The 21,098-nt window shown below is 36.1% G+C and overlaps 1 protein-coding gene across 5 annotated transcripts in view; it reads right to left on the bottom strand.

Annotated features, from left to right (window-relative positions):
* Window positions 1-21,098, bottom strand: part of USP34 (ubiquitin specific peptidase 34) — a 130,996-nt gene that overhangs the window by 36,783 nt on the left and 73,115 nt on the right. For 4 of the 5 annotated variants that reach the window (XM_085218452.1, XM_085218454.1, XM_085218455.1 and 1 more), the window contains 15 exons: window positions 20,568-20,768; window positions 19,117-19,199; window positions 17,856-17,896; window positions 16,819-16,943; window positions 15,624-15,776; window positions 14,433-14,537; window positions 13,239-13,294; window positions 13,025-13,145; window positions 8,816-8,999; window positions 4,982-5,145; window positions 3,905-3,970; window positions 1,902-2,048; window positions 1,757-1,813; window positions 1,584-1,661; window positions 798-892 (listed from right to left, as the gene is read on the bottom strand). In XM_085218452.1, coding sequence (XP_085074578.1) covers window positions 798-892; window positions 1,584-1,661; window positions 1,757-1,813; window positions 1,902-2,048; window positions 3,905-3,970; window positions 4,982-5,145; window positions 8,816-8,999; window positions 13,025-13,145; window positions 13,239-13,294; window positions 14,433-14,537; window positions 15,624-15,776; window positions 16,819-16,943; window positions 17,856-17,896; window positions 19,117-19,199; window positions 20,568-20,768 — 1,676 coding nt within the window. The remainder of the gene's footprint in view (window positions 1-797; window positions 893-1,583; window positions 1,662-1,756; window positions 1,814-1,901; window positions 2,049-3,904; window positions 3,971-4,981; window positions 5,146-8,815; window positions 9,000-13,024; window positions 13,146-13,238; window positions 13,295-14,432; window positions 14,538-15,623; window positions 15,777-16,818; window positions 16,944-17,855; window positions 17,897-19,116; window positions 19,200-20,567; window positions 20,769-21,098) is intronic. The other variant, XM_085218453.1, reaches the window with a different exon arrangement.

The following is a 21,098-nucleotide window of genomic DNA, read 5'->3' as shown; positions in this document are numbered from 1 at the left end:
TTCTAAAAACTGGAAAAGTAAAAGATTTCAAGTTACTGATTTGACATATTTAGAATCATAGAATCATAGAACTGTTTGAGTGGGAAGAAACCCTTTAAAGATCATCTAGTCCAACACCCTTGCAATGAACAGAGACACCTACAGGTCCATCATGTTGCTCAGAGCTCCGCTCAGCCTGATCCTGAGTATCTCCAAGAACAGGCATCCGCCACCTCTCTGGACAACCTTTTCCAGAGCCCTTATTGTATAAAACTTCTTTCTTATCTCATGTCTAAATCTCCCCTAGAGAGTTTTTCTTTTGATAAGCCCACACCCTTGGATTTTGTAACATTCTACCAGTCTCATATTATTGCTTTTAAAAAACAATTCTTTGGGTACGAGTTATAATTTTCTGATGTATTTTGAAGTATAACCTGCAAACACTGTGTCTGAGCTCCTTTTCTTCCCCTTCAGCCAATTAGACACAATGCTGGGAGTTCTGGCCTAGAGGTTTTGCAATTCACAAAGCAGTTATTTAATATTCCCCGAGCACATACTTTCAGTAATCTCATTTTATTCCACAAAACTCTTGAACATTTTGCTGTCTAGCAGATCATCTTATAAGATAGCTCTGTTTTGAAAATTTGATTTCTTAGGTATGTTCTCATTTTGCATAAGGACCACATCCTCATAGGCCTTCACATTAGTAAAATGAGTGAAACCACAGTCCTGTTTCATCTAAAGAATTAATCTAGCAGGAATGGTAATCTCTGCAGTTTACTAAAAAGAAACATTAAGACTATTTTTCTTAATCTTACCTTTTTTCAGCCCGCACTTTTTTCCCACAATGAGAACATGTATACATGTTGTCACCTTCCAAGGTATCTTTAATAGTTACTTCATCAAGAGATTCCTACATATAACAACGAATTCAGAAGGAGTTTATGTTTATCTTAGATATTATCTCTTGTGCTTACACAGCCTGCTTTTCAAAACCTCTCTCCTAGTCTTAAAGCAGGTTTAATCAACATATCCACAAGTCCTGAAATAGTCATCATGTGCAACAAAAAAGGATGAAGAAAAAGCATGCGACTGAACTTTTCTGAAGAGTATGACATTATCACAGGAAGATCAGTTCCTCGAAACCCAAATACAAATTTCAGAAGAAAATACAGATAAATGGTACTCAATATTCTGACCTTCCCCAAAGAATTCAGGTGCTCTAAATCCAAATTTCAATTTAAGGATTAAAATTAGTTATTTAAAAAAAAAAAACAATACCCTAAAATTATATTTGGTCTAAATATTCAATTAACTTAATAAACAGCAGAACATACTAATAAAATCTTTTGACATTTACAGTTCTTATACATTTTTCAAATACAGAAGAAAGCACTGCCAGTAATACAGTCTTTATTCCATTCCAAGAGCACACTGCACTGAAAACATGAAACAATTTGACTGAATTACCACATCATATCAACCTAGAAACACCTAAACTACAGCACAGAAAAAGAAATCATCCACATGTTCAATATAAAGTTTCCTATTACACTTTTACATTTATCATCTATTTTAATCCATCTGAATCTGACATTACTTACGTAAATATTCTTCATATCTGCTACCTGGCATCTTACTGTATAGAATTCTTCAGCAGTCTGACTTACATGTTCACAATCCTAAATCACAGCAATGAAAGAGAAATGCAATGAAATAACTGTTTTGAGAGGTTAAAAGTATCTTGAAAACATAAGGATAGGGAAAGATTACTTACCAAGGAAACAACATTGTTTGTAATAACACCTCCAAACAAACTTTTCACTGTGTTTTTCTGTGAATGAATTAATAAAATCTGTCAAGGATATTTGAACAAATCTGTAACTTTTCAAGTGCTCTTTTGCTACCTCTTAATAACTCACCAGTTCTGGAGACATCTCTTCTATTTTTGTGATCAGGTCAGTGAAGAACTCAGTCATATCTTTCTGCTCTCCAGTGTTCAATGGCTGCTTATCCATGGTATAAGTTTTACAAAAGGGCCGTGGATTATACGCTTTACATTCACTTTCCTTTAGGGAAAAAAATATTAAAACAAATCAACCACAAATCCTTGTACTTTCACGTTACACAGATATACCAAACACATGCATACAAATGTCAATGTACACATCACAGACAACAAAGTTATATAAATGTTTAAATGCATCTGACAAACGATAAAACAATTTTAAATTATCACCATTATGATATTCGTTATTAATAAAAATAATGTCAGTAAAATATTATTTAAAATACTTAATAAAGGAAGTAATCGTTAAAAAATCCTGACCGAAGACATGACGTGTTCAGATCTTTTTCTGTCTGTTCAGATACAATATATGATACTATAAGCATCAGCCAGTACCTATGGATTTCAGAACACACTGGACTTAGATCTTGACAGATGTTTAATTCTCATTCAGCTGTTTCCATAATACAAAACTACATCTAGTTATCCAGTGCAAGGAATCAGTTAGAGAAAACAACTTGAATTCTAAAAAGGTGTTCTATAATTCATTACCCAATCCAATGTCTTGCATACTGTAGATACAGAACCGAATTACAGCAGAACATTATCCTTGCAAACCTGACATATCTATTATTTTCTTTAAATCATGTGTGGTCATAAGGTGCTTCCTATTAATATTACCAGGTTTTAACTAAGTCCTTTATAAAGATATAAATAATTAATCCTCAGCAATCTGGTAGCCATCTACGATAGAGCGATGGCATCAGTAGACAAAGCAGAAAGAGGAAGAGCAACTGATATCATCATCCTGGACTTGTGCAAGGCCTCTGACATCCTCATTCCTAAATTGGAGGACTTGGCAGGACTGTTCGGTGGATAAAGAGTTGGCTGGATGGGGGCAGCCAGAGGACCGTGGACAAGGGATCTATAACCAGGTGGAGGCTGGTCACAAGCGGTCTCTGCCAGGGGTCAGTCTCAGGACCAGCACTCTAACATCTATGTCAGTGACTTAAGACATCCGGAAGAAGTGCACCCTTGGCAAGTTTGTTGATGGCACTAAGCTGAGTTGATGCAACAGAAGGTAGAAATGCTATCTAAAGGGACTTGAATAGGCTTGAGGAGCAGACCCATGAGAACCTAATGAGATTCAACAAGGCCAAGTGAAAGGTGTTGCACCTGGGCTAGGACAATCCCAGATACATGTACAGACTGAGTGAGAAACTCCTAAAGAGCAGCCCTGCAGAAAAGGACTGGTGGATGAGAACTTGGACGTGAGCCAGCACCTTGCACTTACAGCCCCCTCTTTTGTGCAACATCAAAACACAGCTAGCCAGCAAGGCAAAGGAAGTGACTGTCCCCTTCTAGTCAGAGTACTGCATCCAGGCTGGAGCTCCCAGCACAAGAAAGACATGGAGGTGTTGGAGCAGGTCCAGAGGAAGGCCACAAAGATGATCTGAGAACTGGAACACCTTGCCTACGAAGAAAGGTTGAAGGAACTGGGCCTGTCTAGCTTAGAGAAAAGAAGGCTTCTGTGGGTCCAGGGCAGCCTGACCTAGTGGGTGGCAACCAGTCCATGGCACCTGAGCGTGACATTCCCATTTGTTCGCTTTTCAACCATTTTTTAAACAATACAGAAGACAGTCCAGCATTTGAGAGCTTGTGCTTGTTCATTATAGATAGGATTTATAATTGGACACTAACTATGATGAGTATTTGCACTGCCTCTTCACAGAAACTGTTATGCCAATGTCTGCTTACCTGATTTGCTGAATTACAGCTTTCAAGTGGGTAAAAACTATTTAAGTTAAGACAATCAACTTTGAATTTAATACTACCAAGAATTCACACAAAGTGGTAACTATTTTTTTTTTTTAAAGGAAATAGGATACTTCATAAAATATCCTCTTTCACACCTACCATTAAGTATGTAAACATTTTCTGGAGTTCTAGTAGAGTAGTCTTGTGTTTCATATCTTCTGAATACTAAAAGAAAGTGACAAAAGAAGGCTTTATCTTTTTTGCTTATAACTTGCCAAAGTAGCCCTTAAGATAATGAATAAATAATTTTTTAAATTAATAAAAAGCAAACAAACAACAAGACAAACCAGCCCACCTCTACTGTGATCAAGAAAAACAATACTGTGTATGAACACAGTACATTATTTTACACTCATATATAGCAGTTCCTGCATTTTTTTGGCGTGATAACATTAGAAGTGTGTCAATTTTCTAAAAATTTACTTCAATTACGAGCTTTTTGTATTTATCAGAAAAGACTACAGTAATTTTTGATTCCTACCCCCCCAATTCATTGATGCAGATGGGAGTTCTGATCAATTCTCTATGGAGTATCTTTCACTTGCAGACCAACAGCTTCCTTTTTTAGTTTACTTCATATTTTTATATATATAAATGGCTAGTAATAGATGAAGTTAGGTTACAACTTTGTTATAAGTTAATGATAATAAAAAATGATGAGTTCACCAATTTGCGTCTTTCACAAATTATATATACCCTGTTTTTGTTAGGGACCAAATGAAACGTTCTCTGTCACAAAAAAGTAACTAGAACTAATAATACCACATTTCCAGAAGCGTGTAATAATTTATGAAACTTGCAATACTTCTGGTAGCACAGCAAGCATGCTAAGTGGTTTTATAAATATTATAAAAATGACATTTATTTTGAGAAATTAAGAGGTAAGAGCAACACACAACAAACATAGTTGTTGACAGCAACAGAAATGTTAGTTTGAGAGCATGCTTTCTTATAATGCCACCTTAAGAACACAATGCATTACAAATAGATATTTTTTAGAATCTCTTCACCTTAGACATCAGCAAAAGAATCCAACCAAAAAGTAAACAAAAGTGTTGAAGAGATATTTATTTGCAAGCAATAAGTCATAAATCTATACTTTATCAACCTTTGCATTGATATAACATTTAAACTTCTAACGCAATCCAAATATGGAATATAAGATCCCAACCATACCTTTGCAGTAAAGATTGCTTGTCTGGCTTCTGGTATCATATATAGCTGCTGAATAGTCGATGCCAAGTAACAGGTTGCTCCTAAATTAGTCAGACCCACAAATCGACATTCAGCTCGAACATCATCATGCGGCCAATAATCCCACTTGTAAGGTGCATGGGAGGCTGAAAAGCATGAATTACAGATGCACAAAGAAAGAAATTCAAAGTTAACTTCCAAAGATAGAAATTAAAAACTTTATGCTTACATTAATAAAATACATTCAGTTTCTACATTCTGCATTATCAAATGAGCCAGACTGCACTTTAAGAAAATGCATTATGGGTACATGAGGAATGTCAATTTACTATTTCAATACGTGAGCCAGCATGAAGCATCTAGAAAGGTGAGAGACCACCAAAAAAGTTAGATGTGAGACTCTGAAATGTAGCTCTATACATTTAATCGCTAATCACTGGGTAACAAGAAGTGTAGCAGCACACAGACTATATTTTACTTGCAAGTGATTTGGTACTTTTACATGAGACTGCTGTTTTCTCCAAAGAGAGAATGTGGCAAGTGTGAGCTCTTACATTTGTTCTAGGGCTAGTATTATGTGAAATAATGGTCTTCTAGTCTCTGACTTTAAAATAACAGTCATTAAAAATCATGATGTTTTCATCATCAAGAGCATTCATACATTCTAAATAGTAGTAACTATACATTTTTATAAGAAAGCCGTTTTCATACTTGATTCTGGATTTTTTTTTGAAGTTATCATTATTTATACCTCTTGCTGTGTAACAACTTCAAGGTAACGCTGTCATCCACAGAATAATCTAGAATTCTTTCTCCTAACCACTGACAAGAAATAGGTGCCCAGGCTTTAAGAAAATAGGCTTTCTGTTGAACTGAGTAGTTAGCCTTGCTGAGTCTCTAACCCTCAGCACTCACTGTTGCTTTGCTTCACTGGAAAGAGTACAAAGGAAAAAATACTCTATCTCTCCAACGCTGTTCTCCCTAAATCTGTTTATTAGCACTTTCTATTTCCTGCTGTCTTTCATCTTTTATTCAATTAGTCTCTTCTCCTCTTCTCCATTGCATTGATGATAAGTGCTACTGTTAGAGAACCATGCAAAGATTTTAACTAAAATGGAAGCAAAGCAGCTCCTCAGCCAACCATAGCACATGCTATGTTTTAAGAAACAGTTGGATTTTGTGTTGAGGGACATGGTTCAGTGAATATTATTGGTGATAGGTGGATGGTTGGACTGGATGATCTTGAAGGTCTTTTCCAACCTTGGTGATTCTGTGATATGCTCTTTTTCTCACAATACATACACTGCCTCAGCCAGCAACACCGACAATATGCTGGGAATTGGTAATGTACCACACAGACACCAAAGTCATTCATCAGTCATCCCCCTAGAGCACAGATTTATTTCTACTACCTGTTCCCACGTACTGTCTTGTCACGCTGAAAGACAAGAAGAAAAACTTTCTGCACCCAAAGATAGGGAGCAAAATATATATATCCGCATTTTATTAACGCCACATGAAGCAAGATCTTTATTTTCAGAAGAGAAGCAGGTTTCAGAACAGCATTATCACAGAATCATAGACTGGTTTAGGCTGGAAGGGACCTTTAAGATCATCAAGTTCCAACCCCCCTGCTATACACAGGGACACCTCCCTCTAGACCACGTTGCTCGCAGCCCCATCCAGCCTGGCCTTGAATGCTTCCAGGGAGGGGGCATTCACAACCGCACCAGGCAACCTGTTCCAGTGTTTCACCACCCTCACAGGAGGGTAGAGAATTTCTAATATCTAGTCTAAATCTACCCTCTTCAAGTTTAAAAACACTTCCCCTGGTCCTGTCATTACATGTCCTAATAAAAGTCCCACCCCAGCTTTCCTGTAGGGCCCCTTCAGGTACTGGAAGGTCACTATCAGGTCCAGAGCCTTCTCTTCTCCAGGCTGAAGAGCCCCAGCTCTCTCATATGAGAGGTGCTCCAGCCCTCTGATTGATCTTTGTGGCCCTTCTCTGGACCCACTCCAACAACTCCATGTCCTTCTTGTGTGGGGGCTCCATAACTGGGCACAGTACTCCAGATGGGGTCTCATGAGAGCAGAGTAGAGGAGCAGAATCACCTCCCTTGACCTGCTGGTCTCATTTCTCTTGATGCAGCCCAGGATGCAGTTGACCTTCTGGCTGCAGGCACACATTGCTGGCTCATGCTGAATCTCTCATCAACTGATGCTCCCAAATCCTTCTTCCCAGGGCTGCTCTCAAGCCATTCTCTGCCCAACCTGTATCTGTGCTTAGGATTGCCCTGACCCAGGTGCACTTGGCCTTGTTGAACTTCATGAGGTTGGCACAAGCCCACCTCTCAAACCCGATTCATCAAATCGCAATTTTAAGAGAAACCAGATGACTTCACTTCTTTATACTTCATGAGAACAGCTGAGTATCGCACATGTATGTGACAAAGGGCTTTCAGGAATTTTAGAAGAAGTTTCTCACAAGAAATTATTTTTTCCCAGGGAACATAAACTAGATAACGTTTAACAAGGTATATTTTCAAAACTGCATTATATTGCAGCATTAAATTTAAAGCAATCTCTAAGAGCAGCCTAGCTTCAGTTGGTTAAGACTATGAAGAAAAAAAGCTGCAGAATCGAAGGGACAACAACTAGTGTAGGGTCAGACTACACGATGACAAGCTGTAGGACTGAAAATTTCTCCACTGAACAGCAGTACAGGACACAGCACATTCTCAACATCAGATTTCCCTTTAGCTTTCTGAATTGTAAGGCACTAAATCAATTCCAAAACACAAAAAATCCTCAGTTTACTGAAATTTAAGCTGGCCATGAAAGAAACTCTACCAAGCTAAAAATGCGTAATAAAAATGTGCAAGTCAAAACCAAAATATTAACATCAGATTTTTGTAATTTGCTTATTAAGCACAGAAACTGAGTTTTTAAAACACAGGAAGCATGAAAGCTAACAGGTGTAACAAAACTGTATTAACACTGTACGCAGACATCTGAATACAGATGAAATTCAACTATAAAGTTATGAGGGTCTCCAAAAATAGGACAGTGCTGATAACAGTCAATCCATTTGCTGCATCTTGGTCAGTGTGTTTATATATTTTGGTTTAGGAATAAGGTTTTATTTCTTCATGATAAAAAGGCAAGACAAATGAATATCTGACAGAAGACAATGAAGCATGTGAAACCCACTCCAGCAGTGCTACCTATCTATTTGTACCACTTAAGACTGCATCCTTTAATTAACCAGAATTTAAGAATAAATAAAATTATACATGCGATTAAATCCACTCTTTTGTTAAGTGAACAAAACATGCCTACATCTGTTCAGTGACACTACTGCAAATAATGATGGATAATTAGTAGCACTACAAAAGGAAATTCTGAAAGTGTTAGTGGCAGCAATGTCTTACTTTATTACTACTTTTGAAAGTACAAATATCCAGATTAAGCTAAAACAAACAAACAAAAAAAACAAACAACCACGCAGTGTTGCCTTCGAATTTCTTTGTTTCCACCTAAGCATTCTCAACAGGCCATTATTCTTAGTCATTACACAAAGACACTTACGTACATCAGGAGAAAACAAACTCCATGATCGCAGTACTTTTCACAGTGCTGGCTCACCATCACGAACATGCAGAGTCTCCAGAACAGGAGTTCATATAACAAGTACAGTCCCATTTTCTTTACATTACTTGATAAATTCAGAAATTGAAAACCAAACCAAACAGAAAATGCAAAAGAAAAGTCTTCCCACAAAATACTCGAAAACTATGTATGAATGAAGGTTCTTACACTGCATATGTTGTGCCATAACCCAGTTGTGGAGTAGCCTGTAGTTTTCAACGGACCCCTTTACCATTTCTACCAGTAAGTCGTATGCAGCAGCCCTTGAAGAATGTGACTTGCATTTTGGCTGTTGTCTGTCTTTTAAACTTGGCAGCAAGAACAAAAGATTGAAGATGTCTCTCAGGAACTCCTGTAAAACAATTGAGTCAGCAGGCTTAGAAGTTTGGATACATCTTAAAAGAAGATAGCCATTACCAATATTCTAGAAATTTCTGTAGACTTTTTGGACTCTATCACATACAGAAATTCTGACAAGTTTTGAACTGCAAATTAGAACAATTTTCTTTACATTACAAATTTCTTTATATTGCATAACATACTTACAACATAGCCTAAAGAGAAACATTTCCACTGGAAAAGAATGATATAATATGCTTATTTCATGACTGATAAGTCAGTTTGACAAACTACATACATGCATTTTCAGTAACTTTTAAGATTAGTTTATTGTAGACAGCATGTAAACTTATTCGCTCTGCTAGTTTGAGTTTTATGAATCACTAATTCATAACAAAACAAGCACTGAATTCTATGTAACAGATACTGCAAGTATATTTTTGCATTCTTTCTTACCTGGAATTTTAACTGAACTATAAAAGGCACAAAGTGCAACTGTGCACAAAGTCATGCTGCCACTGAACAATATGTCTTTAATGATGTTTAGCTTACAAGCTTAATACGCTAACAAATTGAGTTGGATATGTTTAAAAAATTCCGTATTTTTGTTACGAGTCAACATATTTCAATAAAATTATAACAAAAGCAATATATTAAAAAAGATGATGAAAAGATGACAATTTCTATAAGAAAGGGTGCTCATAGGCTTCCAGAACTGCAGCACTTCCAAGTAAGTACAGAAAGGCGAAGAGCCTCCCTCCACCTTTCAACTATAAAGTGAATATTAGTAATTAGTCATCTAAGTGGTATAATGAGAGAAAATGAGAAAGACAAAATTAGACAATTTAGAAAGCAGTATTTCAGCAAAATCCCTTAAACAACCAGCAATTCAATTGCATTATTTATGCCCAGGGCTGATTAGATGAACCAGAGCCTTTACTTTGATGTTTCAATAAAATGGCTGCAATCTTAACACATTGTATCTAATTAAGTCATGTTAAAAGTGCATCGCGTGAGTTGTCTACACAATCAGACAATAATCTTCTCTTTTTAATCTTTGGCTATATATTTATTTATTTTATCCTACGTGCATCATCTTCAACTTCCACTGGGAATTGAAGATTCTTCCCCCATTTGTAGTCTACAGGATGCCAATACAGCTATTATACTTCATCCTGCAATGTGTAGACTGTACATCATCTTAGATTTCCCTACTCAGGTATATTCATCAGTTAAGAAGTTCTCTGAGGTTAAAAGACAAGGCTGCTTATGTAAAAGCTAAACAAAACCTAAATTTTTCCAAAAGATGGCCTCCTACAGGGTACACAGGAAAAATCAGTATAAAAAAATAGCTCTGTTCCACTGTACAGAGAAATTCCTATAGCACTAACACGAAGTCTTAGAATAACTGTCATCTGTCTATGTCTGAAAAGTACTGACAGGTCTTCTCCCTGCCAAGATAGTTCCAGATTTCTCCACAATATGGAGATGCACTTTAATCCCACTCTGCATAAAATTAAGAATAAATAAATATTTGGCTTCTTAACAGTAATATAGCCCTACCTCCAGCACTGCGTGCAGGTTTGGGCACCAGAACACAAGGACATCAAACTATACTAGAGAGTATCCAAAAGATGGCTACAAAGCTGGGGAAGGGTCTGAGGGCACCACATGTGAAGAGCAGCTGAGGTCCCTGGGTTTCTTTAGCCTAGAGTAGAGGAGGCTGAGAGCCAACACACAGAGGCCTGCAGCTCCTCATAGGGAGCAGAGGGGCAGAACAGAGCTCTGCTGTTACGGGACAGCAACAGGGCCTGAGGGAATGGAGCTGCATCAGGGTCAGGCTGGGTATTAAGAAAAGGTTCCTCACCAGAGAGTGGTGGGCATAGAACAAGCTCCATAGGGCAGTGGTCATGATCCTGAACTGTCAGAGCTCAGGGAACATTTGGACACTGCTCTCAGACACAAGGTTTGAATTTTGAGTGGTCCTATGTGGATACAGGGTCTTTATGATGCACATGTGTCCTTTCCAACTCAGGATATGCTGCGATCTTAAGTGCTCATGGGGCAGAAGTTTGATTCCTTTCTTTGCTAATAATATTTGCCAGGTGTAGACAGCTACAGCTCATCAGTAGACCAGCTGTATCGAGAACACAGTTTTGGACCGTGCTGTCAGCTACATTATCCTAATGCTGGGCTGCAGCCTTTTTCAAACAGGAGTCCTAACAACCAGTCACCTTAAAATGTAGTCTCACATACTACAAAAGAAGTCACTTCAGAGATCTACATCTAACTTTTTCTAATTTTCCCTCTTATTATTTGCACTATCTGAATGAACTCTGACATGCTGGAGCAGGGAAGAGGATAAATGCTAAAACTCAGACTAGAAAGGTATCTCTTTGCCATCAGAATAGCCTTAATAGATACTTTTGTGAGGATGTGCTGGATAGCTTGTGTTATAAGTGTTTTGTTTAGTCCATGTAGTGTAGAGTAAGGTAGATAGTGACTATCTACAAAAACAACAAAAAGGTGGAATGAGTATCTACTGCTGTCACAAAATGTGACTTTGACAATATTTGTCAATCACTTAAAAAAAAAGCAAAAAACACCAACAAAATCTTCCCAAGTAATCCGAGGGGAAAAAAAAAAACAGCACATGCAGAGCATCAGAATCCTCTGGGTAAGTATAAACTTCAGTATTTTAGCAGTATGGAGTATTTTCCTGGATATTTTTACAACCAGCTGTCGTTGAGAAAGAATGGGCTTTCACAGTCCTGTTCCATTACAAGGATCACAATACAAAACTCACTAGCTTTATGTTAGCTCAGTCAAATAATTATCAAACAATGAGCTTTATAACGTGCAGTAAAAGTGTTCTTAATTGTATATATATGTATGTGTGTATACACACACACACACACACACACACGATCACGACTTAGTTTTAGACAATCTATTTGGTTCCTGAGTCTTGACAAAGCCAAATTGTTTTAGGTAAGTTTGTTGTGTGCATATTATGCTGTTGAACTCATCCATTCTTTTAAACGAATTTTTGGCCTTCCTATGATATATTACACGCAATCAAATGTTTTTTAAGATTCTGTACAGCATACTCCTCTCTACTTAGGCTTCCATTCTGTATTCTTCTCATAATCTTCACATGTCCAATCCACATAAATCTGATCTTTCCCACCTCTTCTATTTAGTTTCTACATAATCCTCCCTCCAAATTCCACTATACAAACTGAATTACTGCTCTAATTTAATTTGTAACCTCTCCATAATTGGAATACACTAACTCTAAGAGCAGTACATAGTAGTCTTTTAAAACTCCAAAAACTTCCAAACAGTAATAGCACTTTTGGAATCACTTTATGATAAGAGAAAGAATAAATAGACAAGACATACGCCATGTAACGTAGTGTAACTGGGGACTGTTTTCCTGGTGAAAGCTCACTAAAGGTCTTATCACAAACTCAGTAGAGTCTACAGTTAAACATGTCAGTTGAAGTCAGCTTTTACAGCTGGCCTTACGTGCAAGAATCTGCTTATCCAAGGGACTTTGCGAAGTCACTTCAATATTCAGACAATTTCTCTTCAACCATAGTGCGGCCCAACAATACAAAACAGGACCTGCCTGACCATTTTCCAACCTTACAGTGACAGGTAGAATGTAGCATTCCTGTAACAGATGTTTGCCACTAAATACAGAACTTCAAAACTATTTTTAGATCAGAACTACCCCAAGTTAAAAAGCAGCTGTTAAAGATCTTTAAGCCAGTTAATATAGAAAATCACTAAGATAAGAACTCTATCCTGAAATCAAATATATTTAGAAAGGGAGGAGAGTAAACGTACTACATATAAATAAAGGAATGAGAGATATGTATATTCTAGTCAATCATCCCCAAGGCTAGCAATATGACACCTTCAAATAAAGAGCCCTGCAACCAAGATAGAGGGAAAAAGGTGACATTAAGAAAGTACAGAAAGACAACACTATCTTAAAGTCTTCACAGTTTGTCACCGTTCCTGCCTTACCTGCCCTTCACGAGAAAACTTAAAGGGTGGCTTGTGCTTAATAACACTTGTAGCGAGACGAAGCAGTCCTGTAAGTCCATCATCTTCTATATTGCCATCTTGATGGTCAAGGATTTCTCTGCTATACACATACAAATATAAAAGAAATGTTAAATCTGTTTGTTTCACTAACAATACGTATAATACAAAAGAAATTACTGCCACCAAACCATACCTCCGAATGCAGTCAGCAAGATGTCTTGCTAGTGCATCTAGATCAAGCAGCGTGGTCTGATTAAAAATAAACAAAATGGAATTTAAATGGAAGAGAATTACGTACTTTCAGAATTATAACTTGTAAGCCCAGTCTGAAACTATGATTATGCTTCTGGATAAAAATGTGTGTTGGATAATTAATTAATGCACACAGAATATCAGAACAATGAAAACTCATCTTTTAAATGTTTTTGTAACAACATTTTAATACATTTTTAGAAACACGATACGATTGTTTTTTTTTAAATCAGCGATGTGGAGTTGAAATTATTATGTTAGTTCCAGATCTTGAAAATATACTCTCTGTCACACTGGGAAAAAAAAGCAAAAAAAAAAACACCAACCACTGAATAGTACTACTTTGAAGAAAAACGTTTGTTATTTCTCGCAGGGATATACGTTTTGTCATTTGAAGTTTCAAAAGACCAATTATCATATCTTGCTTGAGCAAAAAGCAGGACAGGTGTGCAGAATCGCAGCTTAGCTAACAGATTAAATTACTGAAATGGAAGTAAACTGAGTGGATGAAAGCCAGAGGAGACAAAATTTTTGCCTCTGGTTGGATGAAGTGTTAAAGGAAGGCAAGATTTTTTCAGCCCTACTGAAAATGGGATTAAGGCTTTATCTTCCCTTCCTTTCCACAGTACAGTCAGAGCACTGAGAATAAATTAGAAATTTATGCAGTATCTGCAGCTAGCAAAAACAGTTGCGGAAGGTGCCTAAAAAGTTAACTTCAACCCTTGTTGAAGTTTCAACAGACATGAATAGTTTTCATTACCTTTAACAGGTAATTGGCTGTTAACTAAAATTTTTTTCTCGTGTATTACTGCCTCTCTAGACTGCACTGAAATTATCAACAACCAATCTCTCCGAAGTAACTACCACATTCACTATGTCTCAGATTCACACAGTTCACACTCCTTGTGTATTATACCCAATCCTCTCTTCTCAACTCTGCAATGCATGTACCCTGTAGCTTCCTTTGGTCAAGAGCTGCTAAATATACATCAGAAAGTAGAGAAGGGAATGACCCAAGAGCTGTTCCTCACAGTTCACCATATCTTCAGTAAAAACCTCTAACACTCATGTAAAAGTAATCTGAATACCCAAATTAAAAAAGCAAACATTTTTATGACTGCAAAGCAAAACCTACCTGACTTGCATCTTTGACATGTATGTTATCGATCAGTTTGCACAACAGCCAAAAATATTCCTTACAACCTGGTCGTAGCACTGGTTCTTCTTCATAGTCCTCAATCTGTGAAAAAAAAAAAAAAAAAAAAAGCTTTTTAAGAAAGTATTAACAACTGCTAGTATTAACAACTGCTAGTATTAACAACTGCTAGTATTAACAACTGCTAGTATTAACAACTGCTAGTATTAACAACTGCTAGTATTAACAACTGCTAGTATTAACAACTGCTAGTATTAACAACTGCTAGTATTAACAACTGCTAGTATTAACAACTGCTAGTATTAACAACTGCTAGTATTAACAACTGCTAGTATTAACAACTGCTAGTATTAACAACTGCTAGTATTAACAACTGCTAGTATTAACAACTGCTAGTATTAACAACTGCTAGTATTAACAACTGCTAGTATTAACAACTGCTAGTATTAACAACTGCTAGTATTAACAACTGCTAGTATTAACAACTGCTAGTATTAACAACTGCTAGTATTAACAACTGCTAGTATTAACAACTGCTAGTATTAACAACTGCTAGTATTAACAACTGCTAGTATTAACAACTGCTAGTATTAACAACTGCTAGTATTAACAACTGCTAGTATTAACAACTGCTAGTATTAACAACTGCTAGTATTAACAACTGCTAGTATTAACAACTGCTAGTATTAACAACTGCTAGTATTAACAACTGCTAGTATTAACAACTGCTAGTATTAACAACTGCTAGTATTAACAACTGCTAGTATTAACAACTGCTAGTATTAACAACTGCTAGTATTAACAACTGCTAGTATTAACAACTGCTAGTATTAACAACTGCTAGTATTAACTTCGTCCTCATATTTCACTACCATACAGGGCCAAGGAGAGACTACCCCTCTGATAAAATAGGAAAGAGGCCATAACGGACCTCTCATTGTGGGTACTGAACAAGATCTTTGCCTCACTGGCATTCAGGCTTCCCCTGTCTCTTAAGTCCTTAAATCTCTACGTTGGAGCCGGGAAACCAAAAGATCTCCCACTTAAAGAAGAAAGCATGATCAAGACTGAATGTGACCGAGCCTGTGAGGCCCAATGACATGCATCACAGACTCCTGAAAGAACTGGCTGATGTAGTTACCAAGTCTCACAATTCCTTAAAATTCTTACCTGGATAGGTTTCAGAGATTGAGCATCAGGAAGAAATTTTAATAATGTTGATGCAGCCAGCAGCAGAAAGGACCGATTAATTGAGTCTCCTCCGTCGAGACCAGAAAGAGATAACTTGTATAAACCATTGCATGACTCATGACGAACAGCAGTCTTTGTCAAAAATAAATAAAAGAACTGATTACATACATTTAGAACATTGTTTTTTTAGATTTCCATAAATTTATAATTAAGTTTCTCTCATAAAACTTATCAGGTTATCAAGACAGTAGGTCTGTCAAAAAAAGAACTGAACAAAAGACATCCTTGCAATAAAAAAGCCAATGTATCTGTGCCCTCTGTCTCCTGACGATGATTTTTTTTTTCTTTTATAGTAAAGGTTATAGCCAGCTCCTGAAATAGGTAATGTCACACCTGGACAACGTATGAATATTTGTGTGATACTGTAACCTATACTTACACCAAATTATGTTGTTAATTTGTTAAACGTCACTAAAAAGTTTTTTTTAATTTATTTCTTTTATTTTTACTTATGAAAAATAAAAAAAATCCATAGACTATCTTTAATCCAGCTTTGGAAGCTTGCACTCACTTTTTACCAAGGTTTTTAAATGGTGAGAGTATACAAGATTTTTTCAGTGGTTGAGTAATAAAGTAAAAAATAAATCACCTTGCCATGTCTACACTGAAATTTTAAGCAATCATGAGTAAATACAAAATTTTTCTATTATACATCTCATTACACAATTTTAAATTTAGTCTTACATCAGAGAAAATTACTTAAGGTTAGACAAAGATTTGTTGATGACAAACATTTTTATATCAACTCTCATTCACTTTATTTTGTGATAAAGAGCATAGCTGGAAAAAAAAAAACCAACCACCATAATGGCAGCAGTTTATTTAGATTAATCTATGTTAGAGGACATTATCCAGAAATTTTTGATGAACTGCAACAAAAGAATTAACTTCAAACAGAAGCCAAGAACAAAGATAGGAGTTTAAAAACTGGTTTGAATGTGCCATCTTACACTGTATTTCTATTACAAATTATTACCTCTTCAACAGGACTAAAATTAACTGAGCGAGTTTCTGTTGTCCCAACTTTCAGTGGGAAACAATGTTTTGAATTTAATGGGAGCCTGACCCATACCATGCACTAATTAGTAATGTAATAATCTCTTCTTCAACATACCTCTGGAATAAGGAGGGTAAGTTTCTTTAGCCAGTCTTGCAAATAATCACTGTCTGCCAGACTTGATTTCACTGAGGAACAGCAGTGAGCCCAACTCACCAAGAGCCACATTGAGTAATGTGTGACTAGGAGAAAATCAGATGAAAGTAAATCATACAGAATAAACTTTTTATGTTGCATAGAGCCAGCACATATGACATTGACCTCAATCATATTAACATATGAAGCTAAATTCTTATTGGCATCTAAGATACTATCTCAGATCAGAATTTTACCAATATGCCTACTGAAGACTGATCATACTTATCACAGTCAAATTTGATTATGTATTACCAGTCTGGGGCACAACCCCTTCCTGCATCTCTACTTCTTGAGTAGCGATGAGTTGGTATTCTCTGAGGGTCTTAACATGAACACTGCCCTGAACTAAGAAATTTCAGTACATCACATAGCATTTACTGAGAATTCAGGTTCATGACATAAACATCTATCTGTAGGACAGAACAAAATGAAAAAAATCAAAGGCAGCGTATAAGCCTAGGAGGGTCTACCTATATTTATGCACAACGACTTGGTATTTGGTATGATTAATACAGTCTTAATCTAGCACAGGCCATTAAGACCTTTTCTGGGAATCCTCCACAAGAAAGCTAGATAGGGCAGCTTTAAAGAATTCTGGGCTCAAATGATTTCTGTAAACCAGAAGATGACTTTTGGTGACTATATTACGGCACTAAAAATATTCTGTGGAAGAGAAGAATACAGACGATTTTCCCATCAAAACCCTTCCTGAGATGAAGTTACAGCCACCATACAAAATTTCAACTGTATAAAGAATTTCTAGAGAAGGAAAGACATACAAATTTTCTTGGACCTCTGTTTTCTCACTCAGATTGTAACTGCCCTCGTGCTTTCAAGGAACACAATTTTACAGCACTAATTTGTTCCACTAATGGTGGAACAAATAAAACAATCTGTTGATCTTGATTATATTTTCATTATTAGATCACAGCATACATCTAATTTGCAACACTGACCTTCATGTCTTGATCTGTGATCAGACTGAGCTTTCAACACCCTGGACAGGAAAAAGAAAGCCATTTGAACTTCATCATAGATAATAACATATTTAGAAATGTAAGCACATAGGAAAAACACTGCTGTTACTTTTAAGTACCCATGAAGAAAACCAAAACTTTAATCCTAAAAAGATTAGTTTCTTGCAGTAATAATAAAGCTATCAGGATCTACAAATAGAAATCACCCCCTTAAAGCTTTACTGACAAGAAAAAAAAATACAACCCCTTTATCCAAGAAAGAAAGGATATAAAACAGAACCAAGTACAGACCACGCGGAAGAAAGCTAGTGTTTATCATGGGGAACCAGATATTGAACAAATCTTTCTGAACTTCAGACAAATATAAATGCTTGTATTTACTTATATTTTTAAAAATTGCAGCAAAAGGTTACGAAACAGAAAACAATGTACTTAAAACTACTCTTCGCGCATCTAGAGGTTAAACTTAGGCAAGCTTGTACACCTGGTTGAAAATGCTCCAAATATCCTCATTAATCCTTTAAAAACATGGTAAAACACATTACACGTTATTTGGAGCTATGTGAGTAATTTTATACTGAATTTGTCAAAAAACTGATATCCTCAGCATCAGTCCAATTCTGTCACTGCACAGTCTTACAGAGACTATACCTATTTTGCTTTGCCTATTCTACAGGTAAAGTTTTACATTCCATGCATACACACTCATTAAAATAACAGGAATTTGAACAGTAATAAGCTAATGTCATCAGAATGGGAAAAACAAATCAAAGCCAGCAAACAAACGAGCAGCTTAAAAGTGAATTCATTCCTTTATAATCTCTTGGAATTGAGAATGCTAATTGCTACAGAAAAAACAAAGACATTTTCGGCTTTAGAATGACAGTGTCCTGTACATATTTTGTCATACACCCTGGAGATCAACTGGTTGAACAAGGAATTCCGTAATTGCTTAGTTACTCGACCAGTGGGTGGGTTTTTTTTTCCTGCATTATTTTTGGAAATTTGCTTAGTTCAGTGATTGTTCTATTGCTGATGGCCATTGAGAGTTCTCTCCACTGTTCTTGAGATTAACTATATAAAAAGTGACTAAGAAAAGCAAATTAATAACTACAAATTTAAATTTCTGATGCACGTTTTAACTGGAACTACAACTAGAAATGCTAGTTGTTCCATTTAACACAATCCAGGAAAATGTGCACACTTTGTTAACTTTAACAAAAATAAAGAGATATTGTACCTGGGTGCCAAGTTGTCATACGTATAAGCAACTGACATAAGTCGCTGAATCAGACTGGTTCCCTGGACAAGTACAAGAAACACCTTTAAAAATTAAAGTCAAAAGAAAAAAAAAACAGTTAATATAACAACAAGCTTTTTGATCTGTTTTTAAATTATACAGTGTGAATCTAGAAAAAAAAAAAAACAACCAAAACACACACCTGCAGAGAAGAAGGAACAGCAAAAGAAATTATAACACTTTCACATTAATAGTCATATTCCATTCTTTATTAAAGCAGATCTAAAATGTTGTATTTCACAGAGTACAACTAGATGCTAAACTTCCATTCTGTAACTCAGAGGGGCAACGTAACTGAGTAGAATTGTTTATTCAATCCTTTTGGTAAAAAGTAGTGTAGTTCTTTAAATCACAGTAACTTCCTTTTAAAAATCTTAGGCTTAAGGAAACAGTTCAAGAGTAAAGTTGGATATGTAAATTTCTCTTGTAGCAACACACTGACCACGTCCTTTTATATTATTCATCTTTAAAATGCTTCTAACAAGCTGCAGAGAATTTTAAAATCAAAGTCTGAAGTCTTTTAATGTATTTAGATAGCACAACTTCTGCAATCAAAAATATCCATCAATGACAATTACAAATTTAAACCTAGTTTTAGATATTGGTAACAGCATTAATACATGCGTCCAATTCTAAAAAAGTTAATACATTCAATAATTTCCATGTACAATAGCAGCTTTGGCAACTTAGGTATCTATTTTATCAAAATTATTTCAGCTCGATAGAATAATTAGGGTCTTTTCATGTTTAACAATGACAAATGGGAAGTTAGGCTACAGGTGAAAGTTCAATCTACTCATGTTGCAACCATAGTTGACCAAGAGCAATCCATTAACAGCAGCTGCATCTCTAGCCATCTGACACCAAAATACTGTTGCTTAAATATCAGGCTTGGTCTAAATTTGGAAATTAGCCGGCAAAAATCTAAGAGGAAGATTTACAGATTTAGGTAAGTTTATCATACACTTGCTCAGATATCCTTAGAAGAAGTTACTCTACACTTAGCTTGTACTAACTGGAAACAGAAATGCATTTGCTGAGGATAAGGTTGGCATGTTTGAAAGGCTACCATGAAAACAGAAGCAATTAATTTTGAAAATAAAATCTAAGAAACAGGGGTATGGTACTGAAATTCTAAGATTCCCATTTCACATACCAGTCATCAAAAAGCCTTTTGATTCCAGCTTTTAAAATTGGCAAGTTTAAAACAAATACAATTAAATGACTACATTTTAGAGGGGAACAGTATGTAGGATATAGCTAAGCTTTGGTAACTTTTTCACTACATTATTTTACTACCAAGAAAAAAAAAAACAACCAACAACCCAAGGCTTCTCACAACAAGGAAGTCATTTGAAGTTCACAAAACAGCCGCAATACTCATCCTTTACCTCTGTTAAGCGAGGTATGTGAAGGCCCTTCACATGGTCACTTGCAGCCTTCCTTGATTTGCCAGGCCATGTTCTTTTTCTGTGACTCTCTGCTACACCAGACCAGGCAAAGACATCATGGTAAGCTAAATCCAGATCTGAAGGATCAACTGCAAACTGGCATATCAGCTTCAGCAAGCAAGCAAGGCAGTCCAGTTGCCACTGTGAATAAGAAAATGAATTTTTCTTTTTTCAGAAATTTACCAACAATTTTATTCCCACTACTACAGAATTAGAAATGAAAAACTTAAGCAAGCTATAAAGGATAAAGAGCTAGAACTTTAACTGGCAAAGCCTCACAAGAATAGACAATAAAGAAGGATATTAAAAAGAAGTAAAATTAAATTAAAAACTTCTTACAATGAGAACTTTTTCATGATCTAGTCTTATTAAGAAGTGCATTGAAGACATTCTATTATTTTATCCATTAAATAACACGGAGGAAATAATACACTGCATTCAATTACAGCACAGGGTGCAGCATACAGAAGT

Source organism: Meleagris gallopavo, chromosome 2, assembly GCF_905368555.1.
Source record: "Meleagris gallopavo chromosome 2, MGAL_WU_HG_1.1, whole genome shotgun sequence".
In the NCBI taxonomy this organism is placed as follows: Eukaryota; Metazoa; Chordata; class Aves; order Galliformes; family Phasianidae; genus Meleagris; species Meleagris gallopavo.
Note: the sequence above shows the minus strand (reverse complement) of the source record. Positions and strands in the feature narration are given on the sequence as shown.